The sequence below is a fragment of the Sabethes cyaneus genome, chromosome 1, assembly GCF_943734655.1.
Source record: "Sabethes cyaneus chromosome 1, idSabCyanKW18_F2, whole genome shotgun sequence".
Lineage (NCBI taxonomy): Eukaryota > Metazoa > Arthropoda > Insecta > Diptera > Culicidae > Sabethes > Sabethes cyaneus.
In genome coordinates, this window is record NC_071353.1 from 50,074,812 (window position 1) to 50,094,704 (window position 19,893).

The 19,893-nt window shown below is 41.6% G+C and overlaps 1 protein-coding gene across 1 annotated transcript; it reads left to right on the forward strand.

Annotated features, from left to right (window-relative positions):
- The first annotated feature begins 4,767 nt into the window (after window positions 1-4,767).
- Window positions 4,768-7,980, forward strand: LOC128745657 (uncharacterized). The gene has a single exon (XM_053842735.1). The coding sequence runs from the start codon at window positions 4,768-4,770 to the stop codon at window positions 7,978-7,980; it is 3,213 nt and encodes a 1,070-aa protein (XP_053698710.1).
- The last annotated feature ends 11,913 nt before the right edge of the window (window positions 7,981-19,893 follow it).

A 19,893-nucleotide genomic window follows, 5' to 3' on the forward strand; every position in this document is an offset into this window, starting at 1 on the left:
CCCAATCCTCTCAGACTTCGCTTTCAGTTTGACGTAGATGGCCTCCGCCGTCGCAAAGTTCCAGGCTATGATATCAAAAGTCATCTACGAAGCCTAGGAGTTGACTACCCGATCGTCGGATCACCCCGTCAAGAGCGATGTTCGATAGAATGCAGGATAATCTGTCACTTTGTGTCAACCTTCATAAGAGGTAGTTGTGTCTCGATCGACTGTATCGTATGCTGCTTTTCAGTTAATAAAAACGTGATGCGTGGGCACGTTTAACTGCCGACATTTTTGCATGATTTTGGTGAAAATTTGGTCCCTAATGACGCGAGCTCCTATGAAGCCCACCTGATAATTCCCTATGAAACGTTGTGGTATTGGTGACCGCCGGCGTAACGTAATCTGGGAAAGTACTTTGTAAGCAGCATTTACCAGAGTTATGCCGCGATACTTGCGGCAGTCGAGTCGATCACACTTTTTGTAGATGGGTAGATGGGACAAACCACTCCTTCAAGCTATTCCTCCGGTTGCTTATCCTCTTCCCAAATCTTGGAAATAACTCAGGGTAGAACCGTTTCCAGCGTTTCTCGGCTATGTCTATAAACTCCTAGTGGTAAACGGTGCGTGCCGTGCCGATTTCTCGTTTAACTTCTTGGAGATCAGGTGCCGGGACGGGGACATTTCTATCTCCCATGGGCATTCCTAGGTTAACTTCTGCTCCGCCTCCTTCTGCATCTTCGTCGTAAAGGTCTTCAGCCCTCTCTTAAAACTTATGTGTGTGTCATTACCTCAGAATAGTTGTTCTAGTTTATCACTATCTCTGTCCTTCTTTTGGCGCTTTTTACTTCCCAGGATCATGGTCAACTGTTTCCTTCTTCGTCGATATTTGGCCAAGTTCTCCCTGGTGGCAATGTTCAGATAATTTTTCTTAGCCAATTTTTTCTTTCCGCGGCTTACTGGCAGATTGCGCATTATCTATCTGACTAATGTTTAACCGAGGAGGACGACTTTGACATGTCTGGGATGCGATTGAAAGTCTTGAGTACACCTGAAAATAATCAATCTGGCCCAATATACGTTTGTCAGGAGATCTCCACACGCATTGTGGATATCTTTGCGTGGGAACAAGGTGCTTCTGATTACCAGATCTTGGGAACTACGAAGTTTATGCATAACTGGACATTGTTACTCGTGTCAGTATGTAAGGTACGGGGCTCTATCACCGGTCTATACATTTCTTCTCTACCGACCTAAGTCCCGTGGTGAACAGCTGTCATAGGTTGCCTCCAGCACCGCGTAGAACGCTTTCTTTTCATCGTTGGGTTTACCTTCTTGCGGGGAGCGCTCGTTGATGGTACTGTAATTAAAGCAACGACCCTTTATCCTTAGCAGACACATCCTCTCGTTGATCGCCTTCCAATCTATCACGCGATCATGCATTCTGCCCGACACTACAAACCCCCTTTCGTAGCTCGTTGGAGACGATCTGATAAATCTTGCCCTGACCCTGGCGAAAATGTGGAAACAATTTAACAAAATCAAAAACAAAATTACTACTTTCCTGTTACTTTACAGAAATCAAAGATTGTTTTTATTACCAACTCTTCCACCACGTTAAAGACATATTACCAATTCAGTCCCTTTTTATTAGTAGCCAATCCTTGCTACTACACAATACATTTTCTTTTCACTACTCTTCAAATGAAATGGGAAACGTACGCATACAGATAGAATCATATTACAACCGAACACTAAAGCTGTAGTGCACTTCCTCAACACAGATGTCAAATTGATCTAGGCTTAATTGTGGTCAAGAATCTTCGACCTGTTATGTTGGGACCAAGAAGTTTTGTTTTGTTTTTCTAGCTCACTTCTCTAACACTTCTAGATTTAATCGCGGTCGTAAGAAACCTTATTGACGAGGAGGGTATGTCACTTTTTTGACGTACTTCCCAAGCGGAGACTTCAACTGTCGTCATTGCCTGTGAAGCAATGTGATCACGAAGACAATATTTGACCTTGAAACTTTTCGTTACTTTTTACTATTTAGTGATTGAAAAAGAAAATTATAATAGAAAACCGCATGGTTACTACATCTACTACATTTTTCATATTTTCCTTACAATACAGGCTGTTCAGAATAATCTGATCGAATCGGCATCACTGCAATAACGAGTGAAAGATGCAACAGCGCTATCGTCCTATCGTCTTATCGTCGTGTTTCGAACATTGCACATCGTAGCGATTTTGTCCCGAGTGCGCACATATACATTGCTGCAGCAAGTCACGAAGAACCGAAGAACAAAATATACATGCTTATGTACCGATATACATTGTAAACTGTAGATATAAGTGGCCACTAGTTTTAATTTTCCGACCAGTTATCGTTTGACTATCGATTAAATCAGACCAGGATAAAATTAAATTATTTTTCTAATTCGAACCCTCCAGTCTCGCGTTAAAACCGGTGAACCGGAAAACCCTTCAGGCTCCGCCGACGATAAGGAGCCGGACCGTGTCGAGTCTCGTACATCAATCGGTCCTTCGAACCGGATGGACCACCGGTAAAAGTGAGCTGAAGAAATTAATTGGAGATACGTTTCGTGATTGCCGTTTCGATTCGGTGTATAGACGGCTTGATTCCTTTGTGCGCGTTTCGCGATGGCTGCCGAGAAAAAAGCCACCATTTTGTCGTTACAGAGGACGCTAAGTGCGATTCAACAGCGTGCCTCTAAAATAATGATTTTCGTGACCGCGTTCAAAGATGAAGATGATCCTTTAATGCTGGAAACTCGTGGAAAGGTTTTAGACGAGATGCGAATTACCTATTTCGAGACTGAAAGCAAGTTGTATGGACTAGTTAAAGACGATGAAGTCCCTATAATCGAAAAGGAAAGTGAAGAGTTTTTCGACTTATTGAGTGAAATTCGGTACCAAATCATGAAAAAGGTGAAGGCGTTGTCAAAGCCTCCTGAAGCAATGACCTCAGATACAAGTTTCGCCCAGAAACCTAACCCCGATTTGTGCATAAAACTACCGGAAATTTCGTTGCCAAAGTTCAATGGCCATTATGAACAATGGTTATATTTTCGCAGTCAGTTCAATCTGCTTGTTCGTCGAAATGATTCGTTAAACGATCAACAGCGGTTACATTATTTGCGGTCGTGTCTGTCCGGTGAAGCTGCCACAATTGAAACACCAGAAGAATCGTTTGCGTCCTTGTGGATGGCGTTGGAAGCACGTTACGAAAATCGTCGCTGGCTAGTTGACCGCCATCTTGCAGACATTTTTCAACTCAAGCAAATTCAAGTTGAATCTTCTTCTGCCCTGCGCGAACTAATTAACATCGTACAGAAGAATCTCCGAGCTTTGTCGTCGTTAAAATTGCCGCTCGATGCACTTTCCGAGTGTATGGTAGTGCATGTGGTTGCTTCTCGTCTCGATAAACAGACACATAAAGATTTCGAGTCCCACGTGGTCGGTACAAAGCTAGTGAAATGGCAAGGAATGGTTGACTTTTTGCAAAATCGTTGTCGCATTCTAGAAAATCTAGAGCAAGATCATAAGTTGGCGTCCCACAGTAATACAAAACCGTCGGCAAACAAGTGGAAGCCGAATGTGTTAGTGAGCTCTAATCGTGATTCAGACTATAGAAGTAAATTTGCCTGTTTCAATTGTAAGGGCGGGCATTATATAAACGAGTGCCGCAACTTTTTGTCGAAATCCCCAACCCAACGTTTTCAACGAGTGAAAGAACTTAAACTGTGTGTAAATTGCTTCAGCAACCGTCACATTGTCGCCGAGTGTAAAAGTGGTACGTGTAAGGAATGTGATCTTCGTCATAATACTTTGCTACACTTTGAAACGAAGTCAACGGATGCGAACACCGACACGAAGTCCAATCCCATTCGTGTCGAGTTGTGCACAATGCTTCAACCAGTCCAGTCGTGTGAGCAATTTAACTCTGCCTCGATGAATACGCACGGACCAGAGGCGTATTGTTTTCCGAGCGAAAGTACAGTGTCAAATAAGGTTCAGTTGATGGCAGTAAACGATCAAGCATTGTTGCACACTGCTTTAGTACAGGTTCGCAGCAGTAGTGGTGAACTTCAAGAATGCCGTGCTGTTCTCGATTCGTGTGCGATGTCGACGTTTATGACAACTGCGTGTGCAAAGAGGTTGCGACTTAAAACCTTTTCATCGAACGTGTCTGTTGTTGGATTTGGGGGAGCAGGAAGGCAAATTACAGAATCAGTTGTCGCCCATGTTAGTTCAAGGTCATCTTATTTCGAATCGATGGCTGAATTTTTGGTTACCCCTCGAATCACAAATAAATTACCGTTGCGATCTTTTGATATTGCCAATTGGAATATTCCCGACTGGATAGATCTTGCGGATCCACAGTTTAATAAAACAGCGAAAATTGATATCCTTTTCGGAATCGTTGAATGGGACAAAATGATGCTGTTTAAGTCCTATACACTATCGAAAGAGCTTCCGACCTTCCGACAGACAGTATTTGGCTGGGTTGCAGGTGGTCATGTAAAGGAGAGAGATAGTTACCCTCAAGTGCAAGTGCTCTCAGTGACGAATGAACAATTAGACAAACAAGTTTCGAAATTCTGGTGTATCGAAAATTACGGTTCCGAAAATAGTTGGTCCGTCGAAGAACAAGCCGCGGAAGATCATTTTGTATCGAACCACAGTCGTGATGTTACAGGTCGGTATACTGTAGCGCTACCGTTCAGAAGCATGGAAATTGACCTTGGAGACTCTAGACATATGGCTCACCGCAGGTTCCTTCTTTTGGAGGCGAGACTCACGAAGGATCAGAAACTTTACGCTGATTATAAACAATTTATGCAGGAGTTCATCGACCTGGGCCATATGGAACAAATTGGCACGTTCAACCCAGTAGAGTTGCAATCGGAAAAGCAATATTTTTTGCCGCATCATGCTGTCAAACGCCCAGATAGTAGTACGACGAAACTCAGGGTGGTGTTCGATGCTTCGGCTAAAACTAGCAATGGAAAATCGCTGAATGATCAACTTATGGTGGGACCAACGTTGCAACCCCAGCTTGTCGATACGCTGCTTCGCTTTCGAACGTACAAGGTCGCGGTCACATCCGATGTTTCGAAAATGTTCCGACAAATTTTAGTACGCAAAGAAGATCGACGTTTCCAGCAGATTCTTTGGAGATCCAGTACCAAGGATGAAATCGGTGTTTATCAGTTAACGACAGTTACCTATGGTACTGCCAGCGCCCCGTTTTTGGCAGTCCGGACACTAATGCAGATTTGTGAAGATGAAGCAGAGCAGTATCCCCTTGCAGCAGAAGTTGGCAAGAAATCGGTATATGTCGACGATGTTTTATTCGGTGCTGATACGGTAGAGGAAGCACGAGAGTTGAAAGGGCAACTAGCTGCTATGCTCGAAAAGGCAGGATTCGAGTTGCATAAGTGGTGCTCAAATAGCAAAGAGGTGTTGGCTGATATTCCCGAAGCCAGGCTGGAGCAAAAGGTACTGCTGAACAAAGAAGGCCGAACTAAAACCCTTGGGTTAACTTGGCAACCCGATGAAGATGTATTCAGTTTCGAAGTTATGTCAATTGCCTTTGACGAAGGAGTACCGACCAAACGAACAATTCTCTCAGACATATCAAAGTTATTCGATCCACTTGGCCTAGCAGGACCAGTTATTATGACAGGTAAACTCATCATGCAAGAACTATGGAAAGAGAAACTAAATTGGGACGAGCCGCTGGAAGCTGGTATAGAAAACATGTGGAACGAGTATCGACTACAGTTACAGACGATGAACACAATTCGGATTAGTCGCTGTGTACTTCCATTGTTGCAAACAGAATTTGTAGAACTTGCTGGGTTCTGTGATGCATCGCAGAAGGGCTACGGAGCATGCTTGTACTTAAGGTCGCGAAATTCGCAAGGTCAAATCTCCATTCGTTTACTATGTTCAAAATCTCGCGTCGCACCTATCAAGGGAAATCGAACCACGATTCCGCGCCTAGAGCTATGTGGAGCTCGTTTGCTCGCTCAATTAGCAGATAATGTAAGACGATCCCTACCAGTTACCGTGAACCGAGTTCGTTTTTGGTCCGACTCCACTATTGCTCTCAGCTGGATCAACACTTGCCCCAGTAAACTGGATGTTTTTGTATCAAACCGTGTCGCTGCAATACAACAGCTGTCCGACCCAAGCGAATGGTGTCACGTCAGCACGCATGACAATCCGGCAGATTTGGTCTCACGTGGAATTATGCCCCAAGAGCTTCATTCATCTAAACTTTGGTGGTGTGGACCGCCATTCCTACGTAAAAACGATATCGTCTGGCCAAAGGGAGTGCAGCTGGTTGACCCCATGCAGCTGCCAGAATTGATCCAGGTTACCGCCATGCCCGCAGTGGTCGAAAGGCTGCATTTATTCGACAATTGCAGCAAGTACAACATAATGCTTCGAGTCGTCGCGCGTATCAAGCGCATGTTCCAGAATCGTCAGCGTAGTGCAGAGAATCAACGTCGTGGAGAGTTTAGTGCAGAGGAAATGCGATACGCCAAGCTTACAATTGTTCGTCTCGTCCAGAAGGAGAGCTTTCCGGAAGTATTCGCCCAATTACGAGAGGAAGTAACATCGAAGAATCATTCGCTAATACCGCTTTCTCCGTTTGTAGACAACCACGGACTACTGAGGGTCGGTGGACGTCTATCGAAATCGGCCTGCTCATATGATACTAAACACCAGATGATCCTTCCCAAGAACCATCCCGTCACAGGTGCAATCATCCGGTCTTTCCATGAGTCCAATATGCACGCCGGCATTCAGGTCACACTTGCTGCAACCAGAAGGGAATTTTGGATCATCAGAGGAAGAAGCGTGGTCAAGCAGGTCATCAAGAGCTGTGTCGTTTGTTTCAAGAGCAATCCCCGTCCAATTCAACAGTACATGGGTGATTTGCCAGCTTGCCGTGTGGAAGGACAGTATCCGTTTTATCGAGTCGGTATCGATCTCTGTGGACCAGTATTCTTGAAGCAGCGCAATAAACGTTCCACCGTCGAGTATAAAGGATGGATTGTGCTTTACATTTGTCTGGCAACAAAAGCGATCCACCTCGAGTTGGTCAGCGAGTTATCAACCGCAGCATTTTTGGCATCATTCGATCGTTTCGTTAGCCGTCGAGGTAGACCTATCGCAGTTTGGACCGACAACGGCACAAATTTTGTTGGCGCCGCTAATTTGTTGAAAGAATGGGAGAAGTTTTTTAAGAGTTTCGACAACCAAGACGACATTCTACGAGCCTACGGCAACAGTGTCGAGTGGCACTTCAATCCCCCAGAGGCACCGCACTTCGGCGGTATTTGGGAATCAAACATTCGTCAAACCAAGGTGTTATTGTTGAAGCATACAGCAGCAGCAGCTCTGAGTTTCGAAGAGTTCTCAACCGTTTTGTGTCGAATTGAAGCGGTTTTAAATTCGAGACCGCTCACCCCGCTATCGGACGATCCAGAGGATTTTGAGGCGTTAACTCCGGGACACTTTTTGGTATTTCGATCTTTGAACGCTGTCGCACGTCCCGTAGTCATCGATCAACGTAAGCATCCTAGGCAACGAAATGAACACATCACCGCTATCATTCAGCACTTCTGGAATCGTTGGCAATCGGAGTATCTTTCGTCGCTACAAGTACGATACAAGTGGCACAAGAAGGTAGAAGTCGAAGTAGGTCAACTTGTGCTCATCAAAAAGGACAACATGCCAGTTCAGAAATGGCTACTTGGCCGTATTATCGAGGTCATCCCTGGTACCGAAGGTGTTGTACGAGTCGTCGACGTCAAAACAGAGAATGGAACTTTGCGAAGACCTGTATCGAAGCTGTGCTTTCTACCCATCGACCCAGAGCAGAGTTTCGAAAGGGACACCTTTCAACGGCGGGAGGATGTTCAGAATAATCTGATCGAATCGGCATCACTGCAATAACGAGTGAAAGATGCAACAGCGCTATCGTCCTATCGTCTTATCGTCGTGTTTCGAACATTGCACATCGTAGCGATTTTGTCCCGAGTGCGCACATATACATTGCTGCAGCAAGTCACGAAGAACCGAAGAACAAAATATACATGCTTATGTACCGATATACATTGTAAACTGTAGATATAAGTGGCCACTAGTTTTAATTTTCCGACCAGTTATCGTTTGACTATCGATTAAATCAGACCAGGATAAAATTAAATTATTTTTCTAATTCGAACCCTCCAGTCTCGCGTTAAAACCGGTGAACCGGAAAACCCTTCAGGCTCCGCCGACGATAAGGAGCCGGACCGTGTCGAGTCTCGTACACAGGCTAACGAGCCTGAAGCATACCCGTTGGTTATGCACTGTCGATGAGGGGCGACTAGAGGATGGCAACCCAAAACTGACTAATACCAAAGTCACATTCTACATTCGGCATTGAACGACGATCGATTATTTGCAAGTTTATCGCTTAACCATACCTTCCCTATCTTTGATACGTTGTATATTTAATTACGATATTAATTGCGTTTTCGCTACAATTAGTGTTAATTCAAACATTCAAGTACCTTTTAACTGGTTGCTTTCCACATGTTCAAGAAGGGCTTGGCTCATTATACCTGCCATTCAATACCGTACTTAAAGAAACTGACCAAGCACTTGTTGAAGAATATAGTCTCTAAATTGATAATAAGCATTTCCTCTTACAGAAAAGCATGTAGTGATTTACCGCCCTACACATTCGAACGAGACTGCATGCCCGTGTGCTGCACGAAAATTTTTACGCAAAGATACGAGGGTAAGAACCTCGGCAGAAGGCTGCTATTCCGTGTCAGAACAGATGTAAACATTTCTTGGATGAACTTAGCCAATTTAATTTAAGCATGAACCACCATCTTTCAAGTTTGCTTCCCCACAGAAGCTGAGTATAAATGGTATTAAAAGCCTGGATGTTATATGATATTATGCATAATTGCTGGTGGAAATGCGCTCAACACAAACTGTATGTATGTTACAGGAACGAAGTAAAAACATCAAGATTTAAAACACTTTAATTGGGCCGCGATTTGATCCATTCATTTGCATTAATTAATTGTGGCTCCTGGGTGAAATTTCTACCCAGCTATGCCCGATTCCAATAATAATTAGCGCATGTACATAGAAATCTTTCGCCAAATCATCGCATCGCCGTGAAACATTAGTGACGAGCTTGCGGTACCAACGTTGAGGCCTAATCACCACCGTCGATGATCGTCTAGGAACAGATCTGCCAATAGGCCGAATTTGAATGCAAAACGTTTGCTTTGTCTGCGTTCGGGGAATTATCGGATATTTTGCGCTACAACGATAGACATCTTTAACCCCGGACTCGTCCGCCGTTCCGGCCAGCGTAAATAATGGCTGAAACAAGGCGGAAAATACGGTAAAGTAATTCTTTTAAAAGCGTTTCGGGAATACTTTACACCACACTTCAGTTGGCATCGGTCTTTAATTAGGATGTGTTGAATTGAGTTCTCAGCTCCATGCGTTGAATCCATTGGCATAATGCACAAACGCTTGATGCTCGGTACTTTCCCAATACGTAACGCCTCGTTCTGTACCGAACGGCTGCTGAAGACAAAACGAAACGATTCTTTCCAGTATTCAGACGATAAATGAACAGTTTGGATTCATTATATCAAACCAATTCGTCGCATCTGCAGCAATCACGAATACGATTGTACACAAATAGGTTGGCACACAAAACGGATCAAAATTGCCCGTAGTCTCTCAAGCGGATCATTTGTCCCAGACATTTGAGAAAGCAAGAATGACACCATTCAGCATATGTTTACAGTGGCGAAAAGTCTATTCTTGCCATATGGACACGGGATTTGCTCTGCGAAACTTGATAAAAAAAAAACAATGTATGTACGTAGTTTCGAACCATGCTACTAAAGACAAGTATTATTTTTGTTGTTTTTCAAATATTTAAATGAGCTAATTTACTTCCTTTGAAAGGACAAAATTTGAATATGTGGTACATGATGACCAAAATAAGTGAAAGTTAATCGACTATATGAAAAAAAACAACGTCATAAAGGATAATATACCCATTTGCACAAACGCTCCCGGGCTCACCGGTGGACAAATCTGCAGAATCCGGCCGAACCCGAGCGTGACCAGCTGTGCCTCATTATTAAAGTTTCGCAAATGTTCGCTAGCTGGTCCCAACACCTCTGCTTCAGCGGTATCGAATGGTTTTGAATCGAAAACCAAATTAACTAAAACACATAGTTACCATGATTATTCTGCTCGACAAGCCTCCTGCAAGTTTGCTGCAGCCAGATCGTCCATTAGCGAAATTCCTGAACGAATAGAAAGGTACGGTAACATCTGTCCACTGCGGGAATGTGCCAGAAAATCAAGCCGATTTTAGTAACGTCGAAAAAAATCGCTTTTCTGCCTAGATCCAAGATTGTAGAATTCGCCACGGGCACAGCTATTACAGCCAAGAAAGAAGGAGCTATGCCATGTTAGCGTAACGCGGTAAGTCCATAATCTGGCTGGGTGGTTCGCTTGAAATTTCAGCCCAGCTAGCCATACAAATCGAATTATTATGTTTGAAGTAAAAAGAGCAGAGTTTTCAAGTCGTAACATTAAACTACATTAAGTAACATTCAGTCGCACTCTAAATCTTTTTCTTAATTTCATTAAATATAAATAAAAGACGAATAGTTTTCCCTCAAAAATACTATTCAACAACAGAATCGGAAAAACTGCCAACGATCAGGTAGTTTCAAATTGTTTATAGAACTTATAATGACAGTGAGCCTGATTATCAATATTTCATCAATATTCTCTTCCATCAGTTAGAAAAGGGTCGTTTATGATTCCAAAGTGGTAAAAAAAATCAGACATCAAAAACTGTCGAGGAGTTGTTATACTAGGCCGTATGCATAAAACAGTTTACTTTGCTTTTTCCGTTCAAATCTTATGGAAGAATTGGCTCTAACTCTTTTATTCATACGGCCTACTATCTAGCATTCCAAAATTATTTGAATCGATTATAAATCAAAATATTTTTTTACCGATTTAAAACTTCATTTCTAACAAACATCACGGTTTGGTCAAAACACATTCTTCGACTACCAAATTATTGAACTTTGTAACAATTACGGTGAATGCAATGGATGGTGGAAATTATGTTGAAGCATTATACACCGACTGTAGTAAGGTATTTAACAGAGTAGATATCCCTCTTTTACTTTTTAAATTATCTAAAATGGGCTAAAATTTTACGTGCATGTAGTGAATGTTATAGCTAGTTATATACCACAAGGTTTTCACCTTGACCCACTTCTGTTTATCTTGTTTGATAATGATGTAGTAACACATTTTAAATCATCTTAATAATTTAATTACGCGGATGATATTAAACCTTTCGTAGAAATATGTTAAGTATCTGATTTTGAATTATTTCAATGCAATGCGATGTAGGCTGGTTTCACATTTAGTGTAAGAATAAGAATTTTGGAACTCATTTCAACGATGCTTATATAACCAAAGCATTATAGGAAGAATAGTGTTAATAAACCGAGAAAGCCATTCCATAACTCCATTTTGCGATCGATGTTAATATGCAGATAATATGAAGGATTTCCTGCGAATAGCCGAAACACAAATGGCCGAACCACGAATGGCCGAAATAGCATAATAAAGTAAGTAAGTAAGTAACAAAGTAAGCATTTTTTGTTCGATTAAGGCTATTAACTGCTTCCAATTCATGCTTTTATTGAATAGTTATTTTGGCATTCGGCGAAAATTCTGTCTTTTAAACTTGAGCCTTTCGAGACTCAGCCAAATAGGGCTTTCATCATTTGCCCAAATAAAATTTCCGGCAACTGTATTGTTGGAATTCAGCCATTTGTGTTTCGGCCATTCGATACCAGTCCGTTTTAAAATAGTTGAATAGATGTGCGCGAGAGCTCTTACTCACGGGTTTTTTGGAGGATCTGTCGCGGTGTAAAAATATGGTTTGCCGTTGACCGTTTTTCAATGAAGACGGCCTCATAAACTCCCACAGATCAAATTTGTTCGCAGTTGGCGAGATTCGGAGAAAGAAGGATTGGAAGAAAACTTTCTAAGCGGCATTGATAACGATGATTGCACGATAGTTCTCAATGTCTCGATTTTCGCCGTTGCTGTAGAAAGGGCTAATATCCCCAAATTCTTGTTTGCTTCTTGTGATCGACGATTTCGGGCAAAAATAAATGCAAATTTAAATGGCTCTTTGTCCGGCCGTTTCTAGTTACTTACGGCTCTCACTCAAACGTTCACTTACTTTCACGGAAACCGCCGATCATAAGAAGCAAACAATTTGAGCTGCGGGGATCATCTCAGTGCAGTGCAACAAAAGTATCCTAAATTCTTTCAATCACCGGGTACAAACAGGTGGCCAACTTTTCCTGGCCCATCTTAATAAACTCCGCCCCGATACTATCCTTCCCGGGCGATTTAATGTCGTTTCGTTATCAATCAACGTCTTTAATTTCGCCTATCATTAGGGTTGACACTTCTTCCACATTTGTCGCATCGACAAAATTGCGTATTCCACTGCCATAATTCTCAGCTTGGGCACCACTCAGGTGCTCGTCAAAGTTCTGCTTCCACGTTTCAGTTGGATGAGTTTCGGGGACGTTGTAGTTGCTGATGCTCCAGTTCTGTATACCCCTCATGCTCGCAGTGATTTTACTCCCGGAAGATTTAGATTTGCTTCATCTTTGGAAGAAGATACTTTGTACGGCCATGATCTTAGACGCGGCCGAGTCGATAAGTCTTAAACCGATTTCGTTAGTCAGCTGGTAAGCACTGAGCCTCCGGTTTTAATTCCTTTTCCTGGCCCACCTGGGGTTGAAATCCTTGATGCCGATCTTGATGTCATGTTTTAAGAAGTGATAGTATTCACGCCCGAGCTGTGCATAGAATTCCTTCTTGTCATCATCCTTCGAAGTGTGGGCTTTGCTCGTTAATGGTGCTTATGTTGAGGAACAGGCCCACGATTCTCGACTCGCAGATTTAAGGACGAATTAGGCACCAGTCACCCGTTTCCACATCATGCTAATCACTGTGAAAGCTATACCCAGCTCGGGTGTATTGCCATGACCCTGGTAGATGGTATGACCATCCCTGAACGTACGCACCGTTGAACCATCCAGCGCCCCACTTACAGTGCTACGACGTCTAACTTACGGCGCTTTACTACATCGGAGAGCACTCGAATGCTTTCTTGAAATTTCTAAGAAATGTAAGTACAAAGCTTAAGAAAGTTGAATATAATTATAAAATATAAGCAGTTTAAATCAGGATCTATGCTTATCTGAGGAATCGCGAAACGAGGAGTACTAAAAGACCCAATTTGACCGACCCGAACGAGCAATGTGAATAGGTATCCCGATCAAATGAAAATATCAAATTTATAACAGGATGAGTTCTAAATAACAAGTATTTTATAACAAAATATACTCTGTGTTTTGTTATAAACTTGGTCTAGTTAGTAGTTAAAACAACAAAAATTGTAACAAAATTTGCTCTAGGCAAATCACAAATATATCAAATTATGATATAATTTGATCTAGTTTATATCAAGATAAGTTAAAAAAAATCAGCATTCTGTCCTGCAGTATATTCAAATTGTAACAGAACGTGATAGAATCTTGGTAGAACATTTTGTGTGTCACAAGTTTTTCTATCACATTTATAACAAAGTTTCATAGAAATATCAACTTGAGCTACAATTCTGTAATATTTTTGATAGAATCATCTGATCGGGATAGCATGAATAAGGTTGGGAATACTGATAGCACGTTTTGAGAATCGGTGTCTGTTCCGGTACCCAAGAATTTTTAAAACAAAACATTCTTACGCTTATAAAAAGCTGTAAATACTTATTTATTTAAGGTCCTATTTTTATGGCACCTCCAGGGCCGGCGCTTCCCTTAAGCAAAACAAGCAGTTGCTTGGAGCGTCACGTATCCATCTAACTTTAGTCTACTTTTGATTGCTGGGTTCACCATAGAGCTGTGTTAGTTCATGGTTCATCCTCCACCTCCATATTTCGATCTCCTATATACCCGGCGAAGATCGTTCTTAGCACTCGTTTCTCGAAAACTCCGAGTACTCGCAGGTCCTCTTGAAGCATTAGCAACGTTCCGCGCCCGTAGAGAACAACCGGTCTAATAAGAGTCATGTATCAGGATGCACTTTTTACGGGGGCTTAGCCTGTTCGTCCATTACTGAATTTTGAAGCCCTTAGTAAGCACGACTTCCGCTGATAATTCGCCGTCGAATCTAACGGGTGGTGTCATTGTCTGCCGTTACCAGTAAGCCAAGGTAGACAAATTCATCGATTACTTCTGATTCATAGTTGTTGATCGTTGTATTACTGCCCGAGCGGCGTCAGTCGACCTCGATTCTGCCGGCCAACATTTACTTTGGTTTAAACGTATTTGCTTTTAACCCAATCTTCTGGTTTGGTGTATTGCTCAGTCACCACCACAAATGTTCTGCTGATAATATCCATGTCATCAGCTAAGCAGATGAATTGACTGGATTTGTTCAAGGTCGTGCCCCACGTTTTGATATCCACTTGGTTCATAACACAGTTGAACAGCAGCTGTTAGAGACCATCATCTTGGTGAAACCCTCCGTGTGATTCGAATGCACTCGACAATCTACCCGAGATCCGAAGACTGCACTGTGTACCGTCCACCGTAGATTGATTCAGTTTGAAGAGCTTTCTGCGGAAGCTACACTCGCCGATGACTTTCCATAGCTCTTTTCGGTCGATGGCTTTGATAGCTTTGGTCGATCATATGTGGCTTTGAAGTCAACGAACTAATGATGCGTGGGAACTCAGTATTCGCGGCCCTTTTGGAGGAAGTGCCAAGGTTGCTCGTGCCTCATCAAGAAGTTCTCTCCACTGTACTCGTTTCTGGGCTATTCATCGTCAATTCATTGACTGTCTCGACACATCCGTATAAATCTTACTTACTTTTTACGACTAAATTTTGGGGGCGCCATTTTAAGGATTTGCGTGGTGCGGCAAATGGTTTAGCGCCGACCCTGGTCACCTCACCTCACCTTACAGTCTCCATTGAATATATATAGCCACCAAGGTGACTTTCAGACTCGCTAATTGTATTCTCAAAATTTAGGTGAAGTAACTGTGATGAGATATGTACCCTTGTTAACATTAGTAACAAAATTACCAGACACTGAAAATGCCCTCTGGGGATCTATCGCCTATCTTGTGTCAGTACATACCAGTAATTTGATGTTGGAAAATGAGCCGATAGTGCCAGTTTTCCCGGTTCTGGTACTTCCGATATCCCAAACCTGGGCATGAAGCGAAAGAAAACTGATGTAATTGGCAATAAGAAAAGTTTATTCCTTACTGCCGATTAACATCCCAAATGCTATGCTTGTTTTTACTTTGCCTACCGTTATTTCAACACAATTGCTATTGAACAAAACAACTCAGCCGTTTTAGAGTCACGCTAAATATCTGCCTTTAACCTGGTTGCTAGTTTCAATAGTAATATATCATTGAAAAGCCGCGTTACCGGTTCTTCTTTGCGTGACTTTACATTAACAAAGACTTTACTTTTAACCTACAAAATAATAATTTGCTCCAACTTAGTTTTAATTATTTCAACCTATTTGTAAATTTAAACAGATTCATCGTGTTATTTCAATTCTTATTACGGATCCGGAATGGTAAATATTAAGCAAAAAGCGACTTATGCCCTTTCGTTAGGCAACCATTGCATCACTACGTATTGAGTTCAACCGATTCGACAGCAGCAGCGATGGTTGGATATAAGGGAAGACAACTATTATTTTCCTTGACTTAAATTTCGCGTGCTATGTCAAACCCGGTCGCGACTTGCCGGAGAAAAGAAGCGGGGGCAACAAGAAAAACAGACACACGAGTAGCCCGTGACGGCTTTACAGATGCGTTCCGATTTTGGTCAGCCGGCACGCGGCGTTCTCTTCGTGCGGCTATCTATCGCCATCAATGGGCTGGCACGTCAAGGCCGATTCAGGCAAGCTCGTTGTAACTGTATACTGAAACTATTTTGGAATATATTCATGTACGATAAAATTAAAATGAAATCAAATAAAATGGAATTGAATTTCAAACTAATTTTGATAGAACAGTGAATGGATCCTTCTGTAAGACCATATATATTTTGAAACTTAAAAAAGTATAAACATTGAATATAATACATAACCTCTAGTGCAGATTATTCTTCAGGTGCGAAAAAACAATGAATATATAAAATTCTGTAGTGAAATTTACTACAACACGGGAAACGCCAGGTTATAAAACTTATTCCATATCAGTTTTTAGGTTTCTGGTATTGTTATACCTTACACATAATTGGTTAATTGAGGTTTTAGTTATTTTGCAGAACCGAAAATGTTGAAATTCAAAGCCGTGTTTATTGCTCTAAGTGAAATCACAGATTAAATCGGTATTTCTCATATTTAGAAATTGTATGCATGCTGGAAATTTTACGATTTGACAGTTTTTTCTGTTTGTATATTTTTTCACAACAGACTAACAGAGACCTGTAGCGGAAAATAAACTTTGAATTCGCCTATGTTATTACACATTGAAAACACTCAAGCCCCTGCAGTGTTGTACAACTAGTTTACCAATCTGTCGTCGCTCAAGTGATGCTGGCAGCCGTCTGAAACGTCCTTAATACACCGACCGCCGCTGATGGTAAATGATACAGTGCACAAAACGATTCAAGTATGTTCACGTACAAGTGCCGATGAGGACGTGCTTCGCCGCTCGTCCGGTGCGATCATCGAGTGCACTCAGCGGTAATGGGGAATGACGTTTATGAACCTTTTTCGAAGGAAGAAATTTCGTTCAAAATATAGGTTGATCTTGATGAGCGTTGAGCGAATTTCTGCTCAGGCGAACCCCGCTGAAAGTGGATTCCGTTAAACGTAAAGCGTGTAGCTTGAATGAAATTGATATGCCTTTATTTTGTACAATTTAGGTCCTCAACATGATGTACTGCTTTGAGACATCTCTTTTTGTAATAAGAGTGATTCATGCTAGCAATTTTGTTGTACAGAGCCAAATAAGAACTATAATTGGACGCTTTGCGCTCATGGATGGGTACAGATACGACTGATCGCGACAAAGGTTTTTGTGTGAGGCGGAAGAAATATGCACTGAGACTTACTTCGTTAGCTCTCGACAATGTACAATTAAGAAAGCATTGTAGCGCGATTTTCCACTTGCGACTGTGCAAAGATAAATGTAATTAATTTGCTTGAAAACTATGCTCTCACCGACGTGTTCCCACTTCCCTGCTGCTGGGAAGATACATTGCCCTGGGAACTTGACCATGACTAATTAAATAGTGCATAATGGTGTAAGACCAACAAAGTGGCCGCGGCGCCGAGCTAAGAACTGATCACCATCAAGATTGGAATTTTTCTCGTTCGCCACGACGACGGGTATCGAAACAACAGGGATGACTAATTGGTGTTATAACATCACGGCATGCATCAAGAAACAACGGTCTTTGGAAGTGCGGTAAATTCACTTCTCGATGCAGTCGAAATCAGCGTGGTGGGAAAGTTCGACTCTTTCAAACAAATGCTTCGATAAAGCAAAGCACTCGAACTATCTATCAAAATGCCGCGTTTTAGCGACCATTTTACTCTGGAAAGATAATGTATTTCCCTCATTGTCCCCAACAAATCTAGATCAACGTCCAACTTTCATTGAGCGGGTCACTTTGAAGTAGAGACGATAGATATGCCGCAAACATAAAAAAAAACACTCCAGGAGGTCTTACTCATTCAATGATGCCAGTAGCGATTGATTGCATAAAGGTTACCTATGCAAAGATACCGATATGCTTTTTTCATAATCTGGAAATAATTGTCTAGGCAAAATGTACACAACCAATTGTGTTTAGCCAACTAATTTGCAGCATTAAGCGCACTGTTGTTTGATTAAGTTTGTAAAAATTTGATCACTATGAATAGGTTTGGAATATGTGGGATTCACACAATCAAAAATCACGAACGCACAAGAGACAAAGATATTGTCCCTACTTCAAAATGTTGCGACAATGTATGATGGAAGTTTGTCACTATTGCATGAAAATTAGGACAAAGACGAAGATGTCGTTGCTATTTATGTTGGATACAGCTGTATGCAATACGTATTGTAGGCAACAAAAGCAATCCCAATCATGTTACACTGTGTCGGCAGCGGCAGTGTTTGGAAGTTACCAAGCTAACGTTGGTAACTTTTGTACGCTAGACTTTAGGTCAAAGCAAGCTGGTCTTTTTCTTAAGGTTCTTGCTGTTTGTCCCTTTTGTTCAAGTTGCTGATCACGACTTAAATATACGAGGCTAGCTCATTAGAGATAAACAGAAAAAGTGCCATCATCATCAAATGTAGCTGGTCGCGGAGTAGCAAACCTTGTATATTTTAGTCGTGGTTGCTGATAAAGTATTGTCTTTTACCAGCCGATTGGCAACAGAGACATATTTTATTGTATACCTGCATCACCAACAACAAGCGGTTGTAAGAGCGAGTGTGTATCAAAATATATTCTCATCGAAAATTGTCCTGCTTGCTGATGTGAATGGACATTCATTTGTTCTAATATTTTGTTATCGTGATATATTCTGGTTGCTACGTATGTTTGTTGTATAGGCAGAGAATAACTGGTTTATCGCTCTTCGTTTTTGTCGGTTATTTTTGCGTATGAACAATGATATTTTGATTCCTGTGTGTGAAAAAAACTATTCAGGATCACAAAAATATTATTGGTGATACCTGGAAAAGTCTTCGTATATCTAACCCTGTTCTTCCGTGAATAAATGGTCTCCCAAAGATCAACAAACTTGGTAACGAAATGAGGGAAATTATTTCTGCAGTAAGATCCCCAATTGAAAAATTAGTAAAGCGGCTAGTGAAAGAATTTCAAGCTATGCCAAAGAAATTTGTAAGCCGATCAGTTAAGACTTCAGGTTCAGGTAATAGAGTAAGGAGGGGTAAAAGTGCGATGCGGATAAAAGTGCGATTCAATGATTTATCGGTGCAGATTCCGAGTAAATTGACTACATTGGCATGGATGGGTGACTACTTTGACAGCTTGAATCTAACGTAAACTTTGGTTGCTTACGAAGCATAGTTGCTGAGTTATGTGCAAATGTTATTTTAGGGCGGTTTTGATGTAATTTTTCGTTCTACGCAAAATGCGATATCAACAGAAGAATATTACTTGTTGAAAATTTGTAGCTGCGTTTTACCTCACTCACATATCTATTTTGAAATACGGTGAAAAGAATTTACAAAATACATTTCGCTTTTCCGTAATTTAAGCTAACCCCGTCAAGCGCCAAGTGGGGTAAAAGTTCGATTCACGGACGGGGTAAAAGTGCGATTCATGGACGAGGCAAAAATGTATAGCTATTTATATACAGCTTTAGGCACTATATTACAGATAGGGTCTATTTCTAATTCCCGTCGTATTAAGGAAAGCCACACTAATTTTCATCATTTCTTAGGTGGATTTAATGAATACTCCAAAAGTTCTGCTGCTGAATTGACTCAAACACACTTACCTTTCGATCTGTGCCCTTTGAATTCACTAAAAAGCGATTATTAAAGCACTTTATTCAAATTACGCAACTGACTTTATATCTGAAATTCGTCGTACGGTTCTAAAATCCGTCCATCAGAATTTTTCATCGTCCGAACTAAAAATCACAACAATGTTTACGAAGCTAGCGCGCATGTATTTGTATAGGACGGCATGTCAAATATTACTCTGAAAAATTTCTGCAGGT

Bases quoted from the DNA above. Each gene is read 5' to 3' on its own strand.
- LOC128745657 (XM_053842735.1), top strand. From the start codon at position 4,768: ATGGCTCACCGCAGGTTCCTTCTTTTGGAGGCGAGACTCACGAAGGAT.